This window comes from Drosophila miranda, chromosome 4, assembly GCF_003369915.1.
Source record: "Drosophila miranda strain MSH22 chromosome 4, D.miranda_PacBio2.1, whole genome shotgun sequence".
NCBI lineage: Eukaryota > Metazoa > Arthropoda > Insecta > Diptera > Drosophilidae > Drosophila > Drosophila miranda.
In genome coordinates, this window is record NC_046677.1 from 18,622,781 (window position 1) to 18,641,117 (window position 18,337).

The 18,337-nt window shown below is 48.8% G+C and overlaps 4 protein-coding genes across 5 annotated transcripts; 1 reads left to right on the top strand and 3 right to left on the bottom strand.

Annotated features, from left to right (window-relative positions):
• Positions 1 to 5,239: 5,239 nt before the first annotated feature.
• Positions 5,240 to 6,560, bottom strand: LOC108163572 (voltage-dependent anion-selective channel). The gene is made up of 3 exons (XM_017298939.2): positions 5,952 to 6,560; positions 5,649 to 5,888; positions 5,240 to 5,577 (listed from the first exon to the last, which is right to left on the bottom strand). Exons 1-3 carry the CDS (start codon positions 6,461 to 6,463, stop codon positions 5,277 to 5,279), a joined length of 1,053 nt encoding a protein of 350 aa, XP_017154428.1. The 5' UTR covers positions 6,464 to 6,560; the 3' UTR covers positions 5,240 to 5,276.
• A 44-nt stretch (positions 6,561 to 6,604) lies between these two features.
• On the bottom strand, positions 6,605 to 7,822 carry LOC108163573 (voltage-dependent anion-selective channel). The gene is made up of 3 exons (XM_017298940.2): positions 7,366 to 7,822; positions 7,089 to 7,313; positions 6,605 to 7,020 (listed from the first exon to the last, which is right to left on the bottom strand). Exons 1-3 carry the CDS (start codon positions 7,683 to 7,685, stop codon positions 6,672 to 6,674), a joined length of 894 nt encoding a protein of 297 aa, XP_017154429.1. The 5' UTR covers positions 7,686 to 7,822; the 3' UTR covers positions 6,605 to 6,671.
• Positions 7,823 to 8,198: 376 nt separating this feature from the next.
• On the bottom strand, positions 8,199 to 12,883 carry LOC108163574 (voltage-dependent anion-selective channel). Its single transcript, XM_017298941.2, has 4 exons — positions 12,774 to 12,883; positions 9,347 to 9,666; positions 9,054 to 9,281; positions 8,199 to 8,983 (listed from the first exon to the last, which is right to left on the bottom strand). The coding sequence occupies exons 2-4, from the start codon at positions 9,664 to 9,666 to the stop codon at positions 8,683 to 8,685; spliced, it is 849 nt and encodes a 282-aa protein (XP_017154430.1). The 5' UTR covers positions 12,774 to 12,883; the 3' UTR covers positions 8,199 to 8,682.
• Positions 12,884 to 15,185: 2,302 nt separating this feature from the next.
• LOC108163148 (SET domain-containing protein SmydA-8) lies at positions 15,186 to 18,297 on the top strand. 2 transcript variants are annotated; one of them, XM_033392549.1, is made up of 4 exons: positions 15,186 to 15,602; positions 16,578 to 16,907; positions 16,968 to 17,194; positions 17,269 to 18,297. In XM_033392549.1, the coding sequence occupies exons 1-4, from the start codon at positions 15,244 to 15,246 to the stop codon at positions 17,865 to 17,867; spliced, it is 1,515 nt and encodes a 504-aa protein (XP_033248440.1). In that variant the 5' UTR covers positions 15,186 to 15,243; the 3' UTR covers positions 17,868 to 18,297. The 2 variants fall into 2 exon arrangements, with proteins under 2 accessions (XP_033248440.1, XP_017153753.2); XM_017298264.2 differs by lacking the exon at positions 15,186 to 15,602 and adding an exon at positions 16,124 to 16,500.
• Positions 18,298 to 18,337: the final 40 nt, after the last annotated feature.

Genomic DNA, 18,337 nt, shown 5'->3' on the forward strand with positions numbered 1-18,337 from the left:
CACAGTCTGGCTTCTCTCATTCTGAGGGCGGAAAGTGTTGCCACCTTCTTTCCCATGAGATCCACAGAAAGGAGGTCCAGCACAGTATCCAGGGCTTCCCCTGGAGTAGTGCGTAGCCCGCCAGTTATGCATAGCTCTGCCATGCGTTGAACTCTGCTGAGTTTATTGAGGCATGCCCTTCTGTCCAAGGCTGGCCACCATACCACCACTCCATAGAGCATGATTGGTCGTATGATGGCGGTGTAGAGCCACCGAACTATATAGGGGGTCATTCCCCATTTTAGTCCGATGGCTTTCCTGCAAGTATAGAGGGCCACTGTGGCCTTCTTTACTCTATCCTCTATGCTCAATTTCCAATCGAGCTTTCTATCGAGGATTAGGCCAAGATACTTGGCGTTGTTGCTGAAGACTAGCGTTTCCCCACATAGTCTTGGGGGAATCAGTACCGGAACTTTGTACTTCCTAGTGAAAAGCACCAGTTCCGTTTTAGACGGGTTGACGCCTAACCCGCATTTGTCTGCCCATTTCGACCTTTTTGTGAGAGTACTTGTCATGCACTCACACAACGTCTGCGGAAATTTTCCGGAGAATGCTATGGCAACATCGTCCGCGTACGCCACCACACGGCAGCCACCCCCCTCTATCTCCCGCAGCAGTGTGTTCACTGCCACGTTCCATAGGAGGGGCGAGAGGACTCCGCCATGCGGTGTGCCTCTGCTGACAAATCTGGTACACGTTGACGTCCCCAGTGATGCCTCAACCGTCCTGCATTGTAGCATCTGATCGATCAGGCTCACCGTCCTGGAGTCAACGCCCAGATCCGTCAGTGCGCCCGTGATGGCGGTCGGAAGGATGTTGTTAAAGGCGCCTTCTATGTCGAGGAAGGCTACTAGGGTGTACTCCTTAAAATTAAGGGATTCTTCGATGATCGATGTGATCGAGTGTAGGGCCGTTTCGGTGGATCTTCCCTTCCGATAGGCATGCTGGGAGTCTGAGATCAGACTGGACGGAATGCACGCCGTTAGATGCAGCCCTAGGAGCCGCTCCATCGCCTTTAGAAGAAAAGACGATAGACTTATGGGTCTGAAATCTTTTGGGGCAGTGTGCGAGGGCTTGCCTGCCTTGGGTATGAATACGACTTTGGTCTGAAGCCAGGTGTCAGGAATGCACCCGTGGGAGAAGATTCCCTCGTAAATTATTTTGAGCCAGTTAGTGCTTTATGTCCCGCGTGAATCAGTTGGGCAGGGAAAATGCCGTCTGGCCCCGCGGACTTGTAGGGTTTAAAGCTTCTGATCGCCCAGGAAATGTTCTCCTGGCTTAGCAGTCTCAGGATGGCATTTGAGGCGACAGAAGGAGGCGCGAGGTAGTTGGGTCTGTTTTCATCGCAGCCAGGGTAGTGGGTATTTAGGAGAAGATTTAGCGACTCCTCGCTGGACGTAGTCCACGACTGGTCGGTGTTCTTCAAGTAGCCCAGGGTGGGTGTTGTCTTCGAGAGAACTCTGCGCAAGCGTGAGGCTTCTGAGTTACTCTCGATTTCGCTGCAGAACTTACGCCAGGAGGCGCGTTTGGCTTTTCTAAGTTCTTTGTTGTAGGTTGACAGACTGGCCTTGTATTCGGCCCAGTTTTGCTCAACGTTTTCAGCCTTAGCTTTATTGAAGAGTCTCCGGGAGGCTTTCCGGAGTTCACCCAGTTTCGGATTCCACCATTCAGGTTTCATCCGGCCTCTGTTCTTGCCAGAGGGGCATGCTTTGTCGAGCGCCTTATTGCAGGCGTCGGTAAAGATCTTAAGAAGACGAGTCGTGGCCTCCGTGGAGAACTCCTCCTCAGATGGGGGCTCAGGGAGAACACGACAGAGGTAATCAGAGTACCGAGTCCAGTTTGTCCGCCTGATGTTCCGGAATTGGACTGGCTTCGGTACTGAGAAGGAGAAGACAGTTTCCACGTACCTGTGGTCCGAGAAGGAGTGCTCTTCCAGGACCCTCCAGGATACAATGTTACGCTGTATCTCATGAGAGGCAAGCGTGAGGTCCAGGACCTCCTTGCGGTTTTTAATGATAAAGGTGGGATCACTACCCCGGTTTAGTAAGACCATCTGAGTGGTCAGTAAGTAACTGAAAAGGTACTCACCCCTTTCGTTTGTGTCAGTGCTTCCCCACTGACAGTGATGTGCATTGGCATCGCACCCCACAATTAGGCCGATGTCCTTGGCCGAGCAGTCTGCGATTAGAGCCCGGAGAGGCGCGTGTGGAGGGGGGTCTGGTTGTTCATGCCCCATGTATGCGGAGCAGATCCTCAGTGAGCGCTCCTGGCCTTCGAGGCTCACTGCGGTGTGGTCTTCATTGCTGAAATTTGGGAGCAAAAATAAGTGCAACTCTCTTTTTGCAAGAATGCAGGTACGAATTTTACCTGCGGTTTCAGCTACATATAGCTTATAGTCAGAAGTCCTCAGACCGGAGAACCTGTTTCCGAGGATCCAGGGCTCCTGAATGAGGACTATGTCGGCTCCACCCTTGGCCAGGTGGAGCAGTAGAGCAGCGCATGCTGCCTTACAATGGTGGAGGTTTATCTGCAGGAGCGTCAACGACATTCCTGAGGCTCGCCTCCACCATTGTTGCTTCTAGATCGCTGTCAGGGGACTCCGGCTCCTCCCCGACAACGATGTGGCTGAGACCTCTGGCTAGGTCGCTCTCGTCCAACGCGTAGTCGTCCAAGATGTCCTCGCACGAGGCCCCCTCTTTCGGGATCTCCGGCAGCTCCGGGTCTGGCTCGACCTCCGCTTGCCTGCCCTTGCGATCGGACTTGTAAGTGGATATGGTGACCTTCTTGTAGCCATAATCCACTACACCGTCCGACTTTGCGAGGAGATCAATGGATTCCTCATTTAGGACGAGGATGATCTGGCGCCTCTGCCCTTGGATATCCTCCACCTTTGCCACCTTCCAATCGGCTGTAGGAAGGTGGGGGTTGCAGATCTGCAGTAACCTGAGGATCTTCTCAGGCTCTGCAGGCTTAGCCGAGACCCACGCTCTGGCTCTCGGGCGACTAGGGACATCTTCCCACTTCACGGCCTCCAGTTTCGCCCCTGGATAGACCTCTTTTAGGGCCGCCACCGCCTTCATGTAGAGGGCCGCAGAGCGAGCGTCTTGGCAGGCGATGGCTTTCACCTTGCCTTGATGCCACCCTGCGTCCTCACACTTTGGCGGTGGTCCGCCGTTCTCCTCCAGTTCCAGTAGGAACCGGTCCTGGAGCTCGTTCTCCACCAGGTGCCACTTATCGCGAGGGACATGGCCGTCCTCGGCGCCCCTGTCCAGGACACCGATCAGGGTCTTGCCCCTCGCCACCTCAGCGAACGACCGGTTCGTGAGGTGGGTCTTCACCCGCTTGGCTTGCTGGGCTTGGCCTGGCTGATTTGCGGGGTCCTCCGCTGAGCGTTGCCGCTTGTTGGGGGCCTTGGCTGCGCCCTTTCCGGCTTTGGCTGGCTGGAACAGTGGAAGGATTGAGCAGGCCCACAGCCTCTGCTCCTTTCCTTCGGCTGACGCCTTGAAGTTCGGGTCTTCGTTGGACAGGATGAAAGCCGCTCGTCTCCTGTCCTGGTACGACGGCTTTCCACCCCGTGGTGCAGAGACGCTGCCCGCCGGGGCTCCCATTGGTTCTTCGGTCCCGGTGCGTTTACCAGCCGCGATTACGCTCTGTTTGGCAGCCACCCCGGTATCCGCTTCGCCCTTGGAGCCACCCGACTTGGAAGGACCCGATTGGCTTTTCGGGCCCCCCCTCGCTGCGGCTGCTGCCTGAAGACGGTGGACCGAATCAGTCTCCTTCCCCGTCTTCTTTGGACCCGGTTTCCCAGGCGCTGGTGCAGAGGGATTGGCTTGTCCCCCGGTTCTTTTAGAGGAGTACCGAGCTCCTTTGCGGCTTTGTTGGTTTTTATATGTTTATTATTTGGCATAGTAGTTCCCACGAGTAGGCGGGAAGGGGATGGTCACCCGAGGCATAGCCCGCACAGTTGTGCGAGCCGACCCGTCATCCGTTTGTCCCCCTGTAGCACCCGATGGCTGACGGCTCAAAACGGCAGTTAACGATATCTAATTCTTTTTATACCCGATACTCAAAATGAGTATTGGGGTATATTAGATTTGTGGTAAAAGTGGATGTGTGTAACGTCCAGAAGGAATCGTTTCCGACCCCATAAAGTATATATATTCTTGATCAGCATCAATAGCCGAGTCGATTGAGCCATGTCTGTCTGTCCGTCTGTCCGTCCGTCCGTCTGTCCGTCTGTCCGTCCCCTTCAGCGCCTAGTGCTCAAAGACTATAAGAGCTAGAGCAACGATGTTTTGGATCCAGACTTCTGTGATATGTCACTGCTACAAAAATATTTAAAAACTTCGCCCCGCCCACTTCCGCCCCCACAAAGGACGAAAATCTGTGGCATCCACAATTTTAAAGATATGAGAAAACCAAAAACGTAGAATTGTAGAGAATGACCATATCTTTAAGACTGCGGAATCTGAATTGGATCGTATTATTATTATAGCCAGAATCAAGAAAACAATTTCATTTTTTCTCGCCCTGTCTCTCTCTAACACACACGTAGCATAGGCGGCTTTGCTTAGAGTAAAACATTAGCGCCTAGATCTCAGAGACTACAAAAGCTAGAGCAACCAAATTTGGTATCCACACTCCTAATATATCGGACCGAGACGAGTTTGTTTCAAAATTTCGCCACACCCCCTTCCGCCCCCGCAAAGGACGAAAATCTGGGGATATTCAAAAATCTCAGAGACTATTAAGGCTAGAGTAACCAAATTTGGTATCCGCACTCCTGTTAGATCTAACTATAAAACGTGTATCTCAAAATTTCGCCCCACCCCCTTCCGCCCACACAAAGGACGAAAATCTGTTGCATCCACAATATTGCACATTCGAGAAAACTAAAAACGCAGAATCATAGATAATGATCATATTTATCAGATTGCTGAATCTGGATCAGATCAGATCATTTTTATAGCCAAAAGGAACAAATCAATTTGCAGTGGCTACGCAGCGCCCGACGTCACGCTCAGACTGATTTTCTGTCTCTCTCGCACGCACTCTTTGTCGTGTCGTTTAATATTAGCGGCGTCTGCCGGAGGAGAGCCATACTGACTTAGTATCGGGTATAACCGTAGAGTTGCGGTGTCCGCAGCAACTCACAACGTTCCCCCTCGTTAATTTATATATACATATGCACACATGTATATGCCGTAAAATTATCTTAAACGTTATAATTTCTACACTTAACAGTTGAAAATCCATGAAGCTCCGATCTTATGTTCACCACTAATCGGGGATTTGCCGTCGCAGCCCACATGATACGTCACATCAACGTTTTCGCCAATTTTCGTCTGGAAGACCACCCCCACGTTTCCATCGTCTCGAACCTTGGCCTTCAGCAGCGATCCATCCCCCAGCTGGTACTGACATCCAATGGCAAACATCTTTAGCTGCTCCTCGCCATAAAAGTTCATTTTCAGAGCCACGGCCCAGCTCTCGCCAATGCGCTGAAAGAGAGAGCCCCGCAGATCCTTGAAGTTCTCCCTATGAGTGCGGGAGGAAAAACACCAGTCAGCAGAATATTTCGTCGAGACCTTTCCAAAAATAGAACTTACGCCTTGAGGCCCATTTCGGTGGACCCGTTGTTGTATCCCAAGCAGAAGGCGTGCTTGTCGAATGCTTTCTCGGCGACGCTGTAGACCGTGCGGTAGCCCAGAAGCCAGTTCTCAGCAGGAGCCGCAAGGACGTATCCCATTAGCGTGGGCTCCTTCACAATTGGCACAACTATCTCGATATTGAAAGGACTGCGCATGAAGCCAGCTTTTAGCAAGCTTGAACCTATACTAAACTGGTGTCTGAAGGAAAATCATCATATAAAATCAACGACATGGACAGCCAATGTTGCATTCCAGACTCACTCATCCGTCATGGAAAGTGTTGACCTCAGAATGGAGTGGGCTATGCCGCCGGCCAACCCACCTCGAACTCCGAGCTCCCCTCTAAACTCGTTGCTGCTGGTTACCCAGGTGAGAGACGTGTGACAGTTCTCGAACTCTTTTAAAGCCTGGAGCCCTCCAAACACGGAAGTCAAGAGGGGATTGCCCTCTCCGAAGCTGCTCAAGACGACGCCGTTATCCATCTTAGAGGAGCACCGCAAGTGCCAGACGCCAAACTTGTAGCCCCTGATGAGACACTCCTTGGCCGCACCACCCACGTGGAAATATGTGGGCATCTCGCCCTCGGGCACCGGCACCGGCACCGGCAGTATCTCTACGTCATCCTTCACTTTTGGCTTATCTTGGGCTTTTGAGCTGTTATCCTGAGGGCTCGGTTGGGTTTTCGCCTCGGGCACGGGCTCGTCTTCTTCGTCGTTTTCTATTTTGGACTCTCTTCTGCGCCGGAATATGCTACTGAGCCTTTTATTACTCATTTTGTCTAACGCTAAAAAGGAACAAATTAATTAAACTAAAATTTTATGAATTTAAGATTCGCAAATGAAATGCTCTGGGGAAACCTGAAATTCAGTTCAAAACTACTCCGTTTGATGTATCGGAATGTAAAATGCTCGCAATCTGCTAAATTATTATATTTTGATCCACTGTATAACCCTTCTCCCAGTTCAACCACTTCAACCACTTCTAGCACTCCAGGGCCAAGCCCACGCCAAACTTGTGGTTGCCATCGCTGATATTCCGGCCGTCCAGGACCGCCGAGATGGAGGCAGTGATGCCCTCACGCACCTTCTGTTCATAGCCCAGGCCCAGCTCCGCCTTGCTGTTGATCTTGGCCCGGATGAGGGCATCGCCCTCAAGACGATATATCATGCCCACCCCGACGGTCACGTCGCTGCCGCCGGCCTGCTCTGCTTCACCCTCTGCAGGCTCCGGTCCGCCACCGCCGCCGCCAGTTTTGGTCAGCTCTACAGCGGCATCGATCGGGTCATTGAGCTTGTAGAAGAGCGAGGCTAACCAGGAGTCGCCATCCTTTCTGCAAAGAGCAAGGATGGAGATTCAGACCTGGACAGCACTGAGAACCTTCTCAGTGATTCAACTTACAGCTCGCCATGGAGTGTGGCCTTATCATTGGACCAGCCCAGGGCAACCTTCCAGCTGCTGAGTGCTGTGTCTCCCAAATCAAACGTGCAGCCAAGCCCGCCTAAGAACTCCTTGTGACCCAAGACCAGGGAGCAGTTCATGATGGGACTCGAGCTGATGCCCATGTCAGTGAGGAAGTTGAAATGGTCCTCGACATAGCCCAGCTTGAACTTGCCGTCCTTGGAGCTGTAGAGAGAATTAGAGAGCGGAAAAGCCAATGTTCGAAAGCCATACGTACTCAGAACTTGGCTGGAATTTGCCCTCCAGGCCCAACATCAGGCCCTGGGCCAGCTTATCCTTCTGCACGATCTCGCCAAAGAACCAACTATCTGTATTCCATCGTTCCGTCAGCGTCAGACCAGAGTCCTCGATCTTGTACTTGCTCTGCAGGGAGCCGGCCACCTTGCTGTGATCCTGGCTGGCGAATCCTGTGGTGAAAAACTCAATGCCCGGGCTGCTCATGCTCTTGCAGTCCAGCTGCCAGACACCCGGATGGTAGCCGCGCCTGAACAGATCCCGTGCCAGCTTTCCCAAGTCAGGATACGGTGGCGGTGCCATTTTAGACGCACTGAGTAGCAATGGATGAGGTTTAACGGAGTGAAAGCGTTTTCGAATTTTTACCGAACTATTCTATAAATTATTGAAAAATTTGTGATGTGCCAGATTAGGATGATTGTATGATTACGAGCTGCTATTCATCGCTCTCTATGATAAAGCAAAGTGCCCACGACAACAGGATACCAGGTGAATAGTTTATATACAGGCATAGGCGTAGTACTTGTGCGGTCTAGTGGTCCATACGCTGTAGGGGTCCTACTTCCTCTTTCTTATAGTACATTCGACCTGGTTGCAGAGGTACTTATCCCTTGCCATCCATCACGTTCACACACCTCGAATCCGTATAGTTTTCTTTCTTTTCGCTTTATTTCTTTTCAGGTAAATGCACAACAAAATGTAGATTGTTTAAGAAGTGTGTAGGGTGTGTCCTGGTTCCCCCTCTGAGGGATAGGAGCAGGGATCTGGCAGTGACGGCCTCTCCACTGCAAATAAGTCAAGCTCCGAGCAACAGTGTTTGTTTTAACTTTAGTTTTGTTTAATAGGTAAATGTATTTTTCTCTGTTCTTTGCCAACAACACATAAGCTAGTTTTCATGGTACATACTAAACAAAACTACATCCAGCGACGGTTGACTGACCGACTGACCGTCCGACCGTCTCGACCCTTGCTCGCTTTGTTGGTTGGCAGTGTCTCTTCTGCAGATTCTGGTGGAGCGCGGATTGTTGGAAATGGAGGCGGTGGCGGTGGCGGTGGCGCAGGTGGAGGCGGAGGAGTTCTGGCAACTGATCTAAACCGATTGCTAAATGTGAAGATTATTGTATCTTTTGTGGTGTTTTCGTAAAATATCTTTTACAGTTTTATTTGCTTATTTGTTGTTCTGCTCAGCTTGGTGTTGTTTCTGCACTTTTACTTTTACTTTTCTTTCTGTTACTGTTGTTGTTGTTGGGAGTGTGGGGATGTTAGATAACTATATTCCTCGATTGGGAAAATCGTCGACCTAAGCCTCCAGCTCCAGACCAACTCCGATCTTGTGGCCGCCGTCGTTGAAGTTCTTGCCATCGACCAACGTGGACAGGGTCAAGGTGATGCCATCACGCAACTTCTGCTGATAGCCCAAGCCCACCTGGCTGGCATTGTTCACCTTGGCGCGTACGCTGGCATCGTCGCCCAATTGGTATTTGGCGCCGATGGCGAACTTGGTGTTGCTGTTGCTGCTGGCCCACGACAGCTGCACACCCACATCCAGCTTGTCCGAAGTGCGTTGGAAGATGGAGCCGCTGAACTCCTGGCCATCGTTCCTGGAAACAGAAGCAAAGTAGGTCGATTATATAACCAGTCGTGCGCCAGTGGGTGTGACCGTTTACTTACACAGATGTGTGCAAGACAAAGTCCTTGGTGGTGTAGCCAAGGGCAAAGTTGTTGGTGGTCAACTTGGTCTGTTGCGTATCAAATGCGGCCTGGTAGCCGGCCAACCATCCGTTGTAGCCCAGCACGGCAGAGGCGTTGATCAAGGGACCCTTCAGATCAATGTTGACGTCCGAATCGGCTTTCACGTATTCATGGCCGAAGCCAACCTTGAACTTGCCGTTCTTGTTTCTGTTCGGAAAGATAGTGTCAATAATCCGGCTCTGGGGGTCATCTAGAACACGTGCGTCGCATACCCAGACTGGGGAGCAAAGTTTCCCTCCAGCGAGAGCTTCAGACCCTCGAGCAGCTGGTCCTGGACAGCCACCTCGGTGAACAGGGTGTTGTCTGTGTTCCACTTCTCCGTGAGAGTGAGGCCATAGTCCTTCACCTTGTACTTGGTCTCCAGGGAGCCGAAGACCTTGCCCGACTCCTGGTTGGAGTGGCCAGCTGTGTTGAATTCAATGCCCGAGGGCGTCTTGGTCTTCAGGTCCAATTTCCACAGGCCAAAGTTGTAGCCTTTGCTGAAGATGTCGCGAGCCTGCTTGCCCAAATCGCTGTATGATGGAGGAGCCATCTGAAGTGGTTTCAAAGAGAACTCGAATTAGCTTGTGAAAGATCGATAAAAGGGCCTGGGTCATTTATTGCAAATTATTTCACTTTCCCGCACAATTATTGCTCGGAAAGCTAGATAAGCTACCGTGTTCATGGAAACGGGACGGAGCGGGCCGTTCTAATCTTATCAGCTACATGATGAAAATTACTTTTTGTGGAATTAAATCCTTCTACATGTATAGCCGGCTGCGATTGGAAAGTGAAAAGCTGAATTCGGAATGCCCAGAGGCAGCGCACAGACAAGTGAAAAGATTTCTAGACATTTCCCCGTTGTACTTGGCTAAATGTCAATTTGGTGCAGCGATAATAAACAAAAACGAGGGGGATCGTTGTGAGTTGCTGCGGACACCGCAACTCTACATTTATACCCGATACTTAGTCAGTACGGCTCTCATCCGGCAGACGCCGCTAATATTAAACGACACGACAAAGAGTGCGTGCGAGAGAGACAGAAAATCAGTCTGAGCGTGACGTCGGGCGCTGCGTAGCCACTGCAAATTGATTTGTTCCTTTTGGCTATAAAAATGATCTGATCTGATCCAGATTCAGCAATCTGATCATTATCTATGATTCTGCGTTTTTAGTTTTCTCGTATCCTCAATATTGTGGATGCAACAGATTTTCGTCCTTTGTGGGGGCGGAAGGGGGTGGGGCGAAATTTTGAGATATACGTTTTATAGTGAGATCTAACAGGAGTACGGATACTAAATTTGGTTACTGTAGCGTTAATAGTCTCTGAGATTTGTAAATGCCCCAGATTTTCGTCCTTTGCGGGGGTGGAAGGCGGTGTGGCGAAATTTTGACACAAAATGGTCAAGGTCCGATATCACAGGAGTGTGGATACCAAATTTGGTTGCTCTAGCTCTTATGGGTTCTGAGATCCTTGAACTCATATTTTGCAATTGGCAAAACCGACCATGAAACCTGTGTGTTAGAGAGAGACAGAGCGAGAAAGAATGAAATTGTTTTCTTGATTCTGGCTATAATAATTATACGATCTGGTTTAGATTTTGCACTCTAGAAGATATAGTCATCCTCTACGATTCTGCGTTTTATTGTATCTTTAAAAATGTGGAAGCCACAGATTTTCGTCCTTTGTGGGGGCGGAAGTGGGCGGGGCGAAGTTTTTAAATATTTTTGTAGCAGTGACATATCACAGAAGTCTGGATCCAAAACATCGTTGCTCTAGCTCTTATAGTCTTTGAGCACTTGGCGCTGAAGGGGACGGACAGACGGACGGACGGACAGACGGACGGACGTACAGCCGGACGGACGGACGGACAGACAGACAGGGCTCAATCGACTCGGCTATTGATGCTGATCAAGAATATATATACTTTATAGGGTCGGAAACGATTTCTTCTGGACGTTACACACATCCACTTTTACCACAAATCTAATATACCCCAATACTCATTTTGAGTATCGGGTATAAAAAGTTTGATTTCAATTTAGATTCGTTTTCAAGGCAGCATTCTGCCATGGCATGGCTGCCAGAGATCTGGCGAAGAAAAGCCGCAGCGGCATGTGCTGATGTATAAGTGGAGAGGTCAACGCACGTCTGCTGTAGAGTGCCGCAAAAATGTAAGAGAGAGCCAGCGAGACTTGGGTCTCGTCTGATCGCTGTGACGCACACAGTAACAAAGCTAAGCGAAGTGATTTGTGGAAATTTCACCACACAAAACTGGTCTAATTATGAGGAATCGAGAAGCTTCGTTCGTGTCTTCCACCTAACATAAATTGTATCATGAAAGCGACGGTTAAATACCCAATGGATATGGCGAGAGGGGAGATGTAGTAACTGGAACTACAGTTGGACTCCCATATGCGGTCTGCTCTACCCCATGCCCCTGCCTTTTTGGCACCGATTGCTGGTCAGCCAGCAGAGCAGCTCTGCAGCAGCCGAGCGATCATTGACACAGAAGCTAATTGCACAATTGCAGTCTCTGCTTTGGTCTCTCCTTCGTTTCTATTTCCGTGTGACGTCAAGAATGCGAAACAAGCAAACAGTTCACAGTCATGGTGCGAATATTGGGCACGGCTTTCGGAGAGCGGACCGGACCTGCTACTGGGACCTGCGAGCAATCGAGAACGTGAATTATGAAAAGCACAGCGACGGCGAGTTTTTATGGCCCAAAGCCAAACGGGAAATGACCAGCAACGAAAGAGCAGACGCGCCCTCTCGAAAATGGGACAGATATGGAAATGCTAACTGATCTATTCAGGTGCCGTGTGATGTAACAATGGAAACAAAAATCAAAAAAAGGAAAGAAGAAAGAGGTCCCGGGACAGCAGCATCTCAAATGTGACCTTGATTCAAGGGTTAGACCTTCGAATAACTTATACACGCGGGGGTAAGCGGAGAGAGGGCTCTTACATTTCTTTATTGCATAACCAGAAAACAATTAATTTTCTTACAATCACACAGAATTTCGCTCGAAAAGGTGTCACGGAAAACTATTGATTTTTTAGTGACGTCACTTTTAGACCAGAACCTGGACTAAAACTGCCGCATCACACGCCCCCTCCACCTCACATGACAGCCTGCCCACACACACAAGCAAATGGAAAAAACGATAAGGAAAATGAAGAATATGTATGTTGATAAAGACGAGCGAAGAGCGATGTGACATTGCGATAAAGAACAAAATTGATCAAAACAATTTAAACGAGACGAGAGCACTCATTCATTGGTGGCGAACATGTTACGTAACTACATTTTCCCAGCACTCTTTTTGCCGGCTGCTGCCAATGAACTCTTCGTGCGTCTGAGCCCGTTTGCGTGTGTGTGGGCCGGCGTCAATTTAGTTTGGCCCATGAGCTTTTATCAGCTAGCTATACTTCGATGCATTTTTCATTAGCTGATAAATACTTTTTCACTCATAGAGCTAGCCATGCAAATACAACTACAACTACAACCCTTTGCGGCTAATGCGCGTGTGTACTTGCAAATTTTTTTCCTTTCGAGGTTATGAAATCACTTTCACTGGCGATCTGCACTTGGCTGTTTGTGGAATTTCCTACTGGTTGGCATTGTACTTTAAAGCGTCTTAAGCTAGTTGTACTTACTTTGGATAAGTTTTAGTTTAGATGGTAATTTTAGAGGAACAGAAACACGACGAGACTTTTAAACGACGACCACAAAATTTAATTCTGCGAACAGTGTGACCAGCGGATTTATGAATAGACCAGTGTGACCGCAGATTTATCGTTAAAATATACAAAAATATACCGTCTCATTTTAAAAATATACTGACGAATTCAAGTTCTATTTTACATATTCCTCTTTTTTGATCTTCCGTCGAATATTACTTGCTAGCTAAGACCCGGGGATCTGAACCCTTAATTTTATCCGATTATTAAATCAATTTCCTACAAGACTGGTTAAATTTAAGTTGTCATCTATATTGCATTGCTTATAAAATAAGGTTTAAGCAAAAACGGTCGACAACAATTTCCACTAAATTCATTTCATGACATGGTAACTACACATTAACTACACATTTGGTACATATTAAGTAAATTTTTTTGTAAATACTAAAAGCGACACCTGAAGAGGAAATGTGTACGTTTCAACCATTTTTGTCCCGTTTTTTTCATATAAGCCCCATGGAAGCGTCGGTGTGAAAAACCTACGTTTTTGAACGTACATGTTTGAAAAAATTGAGAAGCAAACGTAGTAGATTTTTCTCTAGAGGTAAAAGTCAGCTGTTCGACACATCGATAGTTAAGAAATTCGATGTTCTCGATTTTAAACGAGGGGGAACGTTGTGAATTGCTGCGGACACCGCAACTCTACAGTTATACCCGATACTAAGTCAGTATGGCTCTCCTCCGGCAGTCGCCGCTAATATTAAACGACACGACAAAGAGTGCGTGCGAGAGAGACAGAAAATCAGTCTGAGCGTGATGTCGGGCGCTGCGTAGCCACTGCAAATTTATTTGTTCCTATTGGCTATAAAAATGATCTGATCTGATCCAGATTTAGCAATCTGATAGATATGGTCATTATCTATGATTCTGCGTTTTTAGTTTTCTCGAATCTGAAATATTGTGGATGCAACAGATTTTCGTCCTTTGTGGGGGCGGAAGGGAGTGGGGCGAAATTCTGAGATATACGTTTTATAGTGAGATCTAACAGAAGTGCGGATACCAAATTTGGTTACTCTAGCCTTAATAGTCTCTGAGATTTGTGGATGCCCCAGATTTTCGTCCTTTGCGGGGGCGGAAGGGGGTGTGGCGAAATTTGGACACGAAACGGTCAAGGTCCGATATCACAGGAGTGTGGATACCAAATTTGGTTGCTCTGGCTCTTATAGGTTCTGAGATCCTTGAACTCATATTTTGCAATTGGCAAAACCGACCATGAAACCTGTGTGTTAGAGAGAGACAGAGCGAGAAAGAATGAAATTGTTTTCTTGATTCTGGCTATAATAATTATACGATCTGGTTGAGATCTTACATTCTAAAACATATAGTCATCCTCTACGATTCTGCGTTTTTGGTTTTATCGTATCTTTTAAAATGTGGATGCCACAGATTTTCGTCCTTTGTGGGAGCGGAAGTGGGCGGGGCGAAGTTTTTAAATATTTTTGTAGCAGTGACATATCACAGAAGTCTGGATCCAAAACATCGTTACTCTAGCTCTTATAGTCTTTGAGCACTTGGCGCTGAAGGGGACGGACGGACGGACAGACGGGCAGACAGACATGGCTCAATCGACTCGGCTATTGATGCTGATCAAGAATATATATACTTTATGGGGTCGGAAACGATTCCTTCTGGACGTTACACACATCCACTTTTACCACAAATCTAATATACCCCAATACTCATTTTAAGTATCGGGTATAAAAACGATTGATAGTAACGGTTTTTTTTTTTTCAAAATTGTACTTCCATATAAAATATATGTGTAATTGCATATATTGGCTTAGTTGATAGAATCAACCCGATCTGTTTTCCCCATATTAGCAATATTGGTATTTAAAAAATCAAAAAGTTTTTGCCGGGCGGAACTGAATTGATTGGCGGCTCCGAAGGCACAGTGACAAATTTTTCTTGAGCCGCAAAACAATTTTCCAATGCTTTGAGTCCATGGTCTGCGTTAGATGGGGATCAAAACCCTTGTTATTTCAACCTGCGTTGGGTGCCTGTTTCGAGCATCCTCCTTATCTAGTGTTCCCATAAAACCCGCATCAGTAAAACTGATTGATCAGTTGAAAGGATTGATATTGGATAAACTGGCTGTCGCCTGGTGGTGCTAATAGCCATCCCTATCATGAGCCGTTCCAAAACAGCAGGGCTCAATTAACGGGCTTTCAAATGGCTCAGAATATGGTTCAATGAATTATTAATCAATACTTTAATTTATCAATCAATCAATCAGCCCAATTCGTCAATATGCGAGTTCTGGCAAAGGCGATCATTTATTCTTCAGAGAGTACTCTATTTTTAGACATCTTTCTTCCAAGCAATTGAGTTGCATTTATCGATCGTGACGGAACAATGCTCATTCGAATTCGAGTGCAGTGAAAATATGTTGAAGGCGCGGCTGGAACACGACACAGTCTTTGGCCGTTGCCTGGCCGTCGCGGAGCCAGTCCAGCGCGGGGATTTACTTGTGGAGGAGCTACCCTTCGCCTTCGGCCCCAAAAGGGACAGCGGAATCGTCTGCCTGGGGTGCCACCAGTACCTACAGTTCGGCGAAGATGGCGACTCCCTGGACCGCTGTGAGCTTTGCGACTGGCCGCTGTGTGGAGTGTGTGCTGGCGGCGATGATGACGGCATCCATCATCGGAGCGAATGCGTCGTATTCTCTGCTGCTCGCGTCACATTCGCCGGCAATGTGAGCGAGGATGGCGTCTGTACGCAGCTGGATTGCATAACACCTTTGAGGTTAGTTTGTGGATGATCCAGGGGGTGCCTGAGATCAGGGTGGAAGGCAGCCAGACAGGGAGGCGTATGAAAATATTATTTTTGGCAACCGCAAAGCATTTCGTCTAAATTAAACGTGAGCCGGCTAAAAGCGAAACCCCAGCAGCAACGGGCGCTGACGACGTCAAAGACGGCAGCGCAGTCTGTTGGCGAAGATCAGAAGGCAACGATACAGTTCACGGCACAGTGCTCCAAGTCCAATGTAAAAAGCGTCATACGTGGGATCTGACATGTGGCCCATGAACTTGCCACTTCAAGAAGAATGCCTGACTACATTGTATATGCATCTAGATGTTTATTTCGGTACTTGAACCCACCAATATCTGACAGATTCTTCGAATCGGTTCGACGTTATGGAAGACTTCCCATCGCATGCTCGCTCCACTGTTCCTGTGAAATATTAATGTTTCTGCTTGGGCAGGCTAAGAGATTTGGCTTTCTTGATGGCAGATGGCGTAGATGGCTGACTTTGCAGGTACGAGTCAGTCAGAAATATGACGTCGCCGACATCGCGCCCAGTAAATCGCACATCAGTGCAGTGGAGTGCGGTCTGTGGGCGCTACCTGGTGGCCCAGGAGTCGACGACGGCCCGCACTCTTCTCATAGAGGAACTACCGTTTGCCATAGGGCCCAAGTGCAATGGACCGGTGATATGCCTCGGCTGCTGCCGACCCGCATCCGATGTGGAGGAGCTCTGTGTCCTATGCGGCTGGCCGCTGTGCGAGGAGTGCTCCGAGAACGAGGAAAACCCGCATGTCCAGCTGGAGTGTCGCGAGTTCCAAATTTCCGGGGCTCGATTCTACAGACTTCCCTCGGGCAGTAGCTACTGCCCACAACTGGACTGTATTTTGCCGCTAAGGTGAAAGTGAAACTCGACGAGGGAACAAAAATAGACCTCGATCTTTCGCATAACCTCTTGATCTCCGTCAATTGCAGAGTGTTGCTAGCCAAGGAGGCGAATCCCAAGCGCTGGGAGGTCGAGGTCGCGCCTATGGAGCACCACGAGTCGGAGCGTCGCCTTAACGAGGACGTTTGGCATGCAGACCTCGTGAATATAGCCCAGTATCTGCGCGGTCCCTGCAAGCTGGCCTCGCGGTTCAGCGAGGAGCTCATCATGCAGGTGGTCGGAGTGCTGGAAGTGAACGCGTTTGAGGCGAGAACCGCGAGGGGATATCCTCTGAGATGCCTCTATCCCTACACGGGTATTCTGGCCCACAGCTGTGTGCCCAACACTGCCAGGAGTATCTATCCCAGCGAGGGTTTCAAGTGAATATGACAATCGCAACAAAACTCTTCACACTCTTTCTGACTGTGCCCCGCCAATAGGATCCGCTTGCGTGCCATGGTAGACCTGGACGATGGACAGCCGTTGCACCACAGTTACACCTACACCCTGGACGGCACTGCCCAGAGACAGACGCATCTTCGAGAGGGAAAATTCTTTACCTGTAACTGCGAGCGCTGCCTGGATCCCACAGAACTACAGACTCACTTCTCCAGCCTAAAATGTGGCCAGTGCGCGGAGGGCTTCCTAGCGCCCAAGCAGCCCACAGGTGAGCGTTTGATTGACGATCCCACGTTTTTGAGAGAGGCTTCCACTCATTTCCCTTTCCGTTTAATATCACAGAAGTCGACACTAGTTGGAACTGCTGTAGCTGCGGCGCCAGCACCAGCAACGTGGATGTGGAGACAACAATCAAGTCGATCCAGTCAGAGGTCAGTGGTGTGCAAGCTCTTGAAATGGGCCCGCATCGGCTGGAGGAGGCTGAACGACTCCTGCGAAAGTACCAATCTCTGCTCCATCCGCTTCACTTCATTGCCACTGGACTGAGGCAGCTGCTCATCGAGATGTACGGCCGGGTGCAGCGCTATGAGATGGTTCAGTTGCCAGACGATTTGCTGGAGCGCAAGGCGGAACTTTGTCGTCAGGTGCTCAGCGTTCTCAATAAATTTGAGCCAGGCCTGAGTCGCTCCCGGGCCATGAATCTGTACGAGTTGCATGTTCCGCTGGTCCTACTGGCAAAGAGTGGGTTCATAGCCAGCAAACTGAATGGCGGTGAACTGCGGGCCCGTCTCGTCGACGCCATAGACCTGCTCAAGGAGTGCGTGGAAATCCTGCAGTACGAGGACAAGTGCTCACAAGAGGGAGTCCTGTGCGAAGTGGCCAAACAGGCACTGAGGCAGCTCACACTGAGTGTCGAGGGATTGGGCAGTGAACTCGACTGATGATTGCTTATTAGTATCGGTAGATTTATTGGAAAATGCTCACGAGGAAAATCTCAATTCGGTTTCGTGTTACAATGAAGAAAGTTGAGAGTTTAAGGCGTTGCTCCAGTGAAATGAAAGTGATGATGAAAGAAATCGGAGGAAATGGAAGGAAAATAAACTTTAATAAAAACAAAAGTCATTGCCTCACATTCACGCTAATTAATCCTTTAAGTTGATTACATTTAATACGAACTATTACTGCACATTTTGCCGCCCAAGCTACCATCGTACACACGTACATATGTATAAATGGTTATTTTGTTTGGTTTTTGGTATATGGATTACTTTTCTTAGTCGGTTTCATATTAAATGCTCTGCTAAAAATTCCATACCCACATACCCACCCATACCCTTGCTTCCAAGCTCCTTTCTTCCCGTACAATGAATACAAAACAGTAAAGCGGACGATCGCTACATCATAGTTTATA

Bases quoted from the DNA above. Each gene is read 5' to 3' on its own strand.
- LOC108163148 (XM_017298264.2), top strand. From the start codon at position 16,136: ATGACGTCGCCGACATCGCGCCCAGTAAATCGCACATCAGTGCAGTGG. The intron at 16,908-16,967 runs GTGAATATGACA...CCCCGCCAATAG, and splicing joins TATCCCAGCGAGGGTTTCAA to GATCCGCTTGCGTGCCATGG. The intron at 17,195-17,268 runs GTGAGCGTTTGA...TTAATATCACAG, and splicing joins AGCGCCCAAGCAGCCCACAG to AAGTCGACACTAGTTGGAAC.
- LOC108163573 (XM_017298940.2), bottom strand. From the start codon at position 7,685: ATGGCACCGCCACCGTATCCTGACTTGGGAAAGCTGGCACGGGATCTG. The intron at 7,314-7,365 runs GTACGTATGGCT...TTCTCTCTACAG, and splicing joins AAATTCCAGCCAAGTTCTGA to CTCCAAGGACGGCAAGTTCA. The intron at 7,021-7,088 runs GTAAGTTGAATC...TGCTCTTTGCAG, and splicing joins GCCACACTCCATGGCGAGCT to AAAGGATGGCGACTCCTGGT.
- LOC108163572 (XM_017298939.2), bottom strand. From the start codon at position 6,463: ATGAGTAATAAAAGGCTCAGTAGCATATTCCGGCGCAGAAGAGAGTCC. The intron at 5,889-5,951 runs GTGAGTCTGGAA...ATTTTCCTTCAG, and splicing joins ACACTTTCCATGACGGATGA to ACACCAGTTTAGTATAGGTT. The intron at 5,578-5,648 runs GTAAGTTCTATT...CCGCACTCATAG, and splicing joins ACCGAAATGGGCCTCAAGGC to GGAGAACTTCAAGGATCTGC.
- LOC108163574 (XM_017298941.2), bottom strand. From the start codon at position 9,666: ATGGCTCCTCCATCATACAGCGATTTGGGCAAGCAGGCTCGCGACATC. The intron at 9,282-9,346 runs GTATGCGACGCA...CTTTCCGAACAG, and splicing joins AACTTTGCTCCCCAGTCTGG to AAACAAGAACGGCAAGTTCA. The intron at 8,984-9,053 runs GTAAGTAAACGG...TTCTGTTTCCAG, and splicing joins TTTGTCTTGCACACATCTGT to GAACGATGGCCAGGAGTTCA.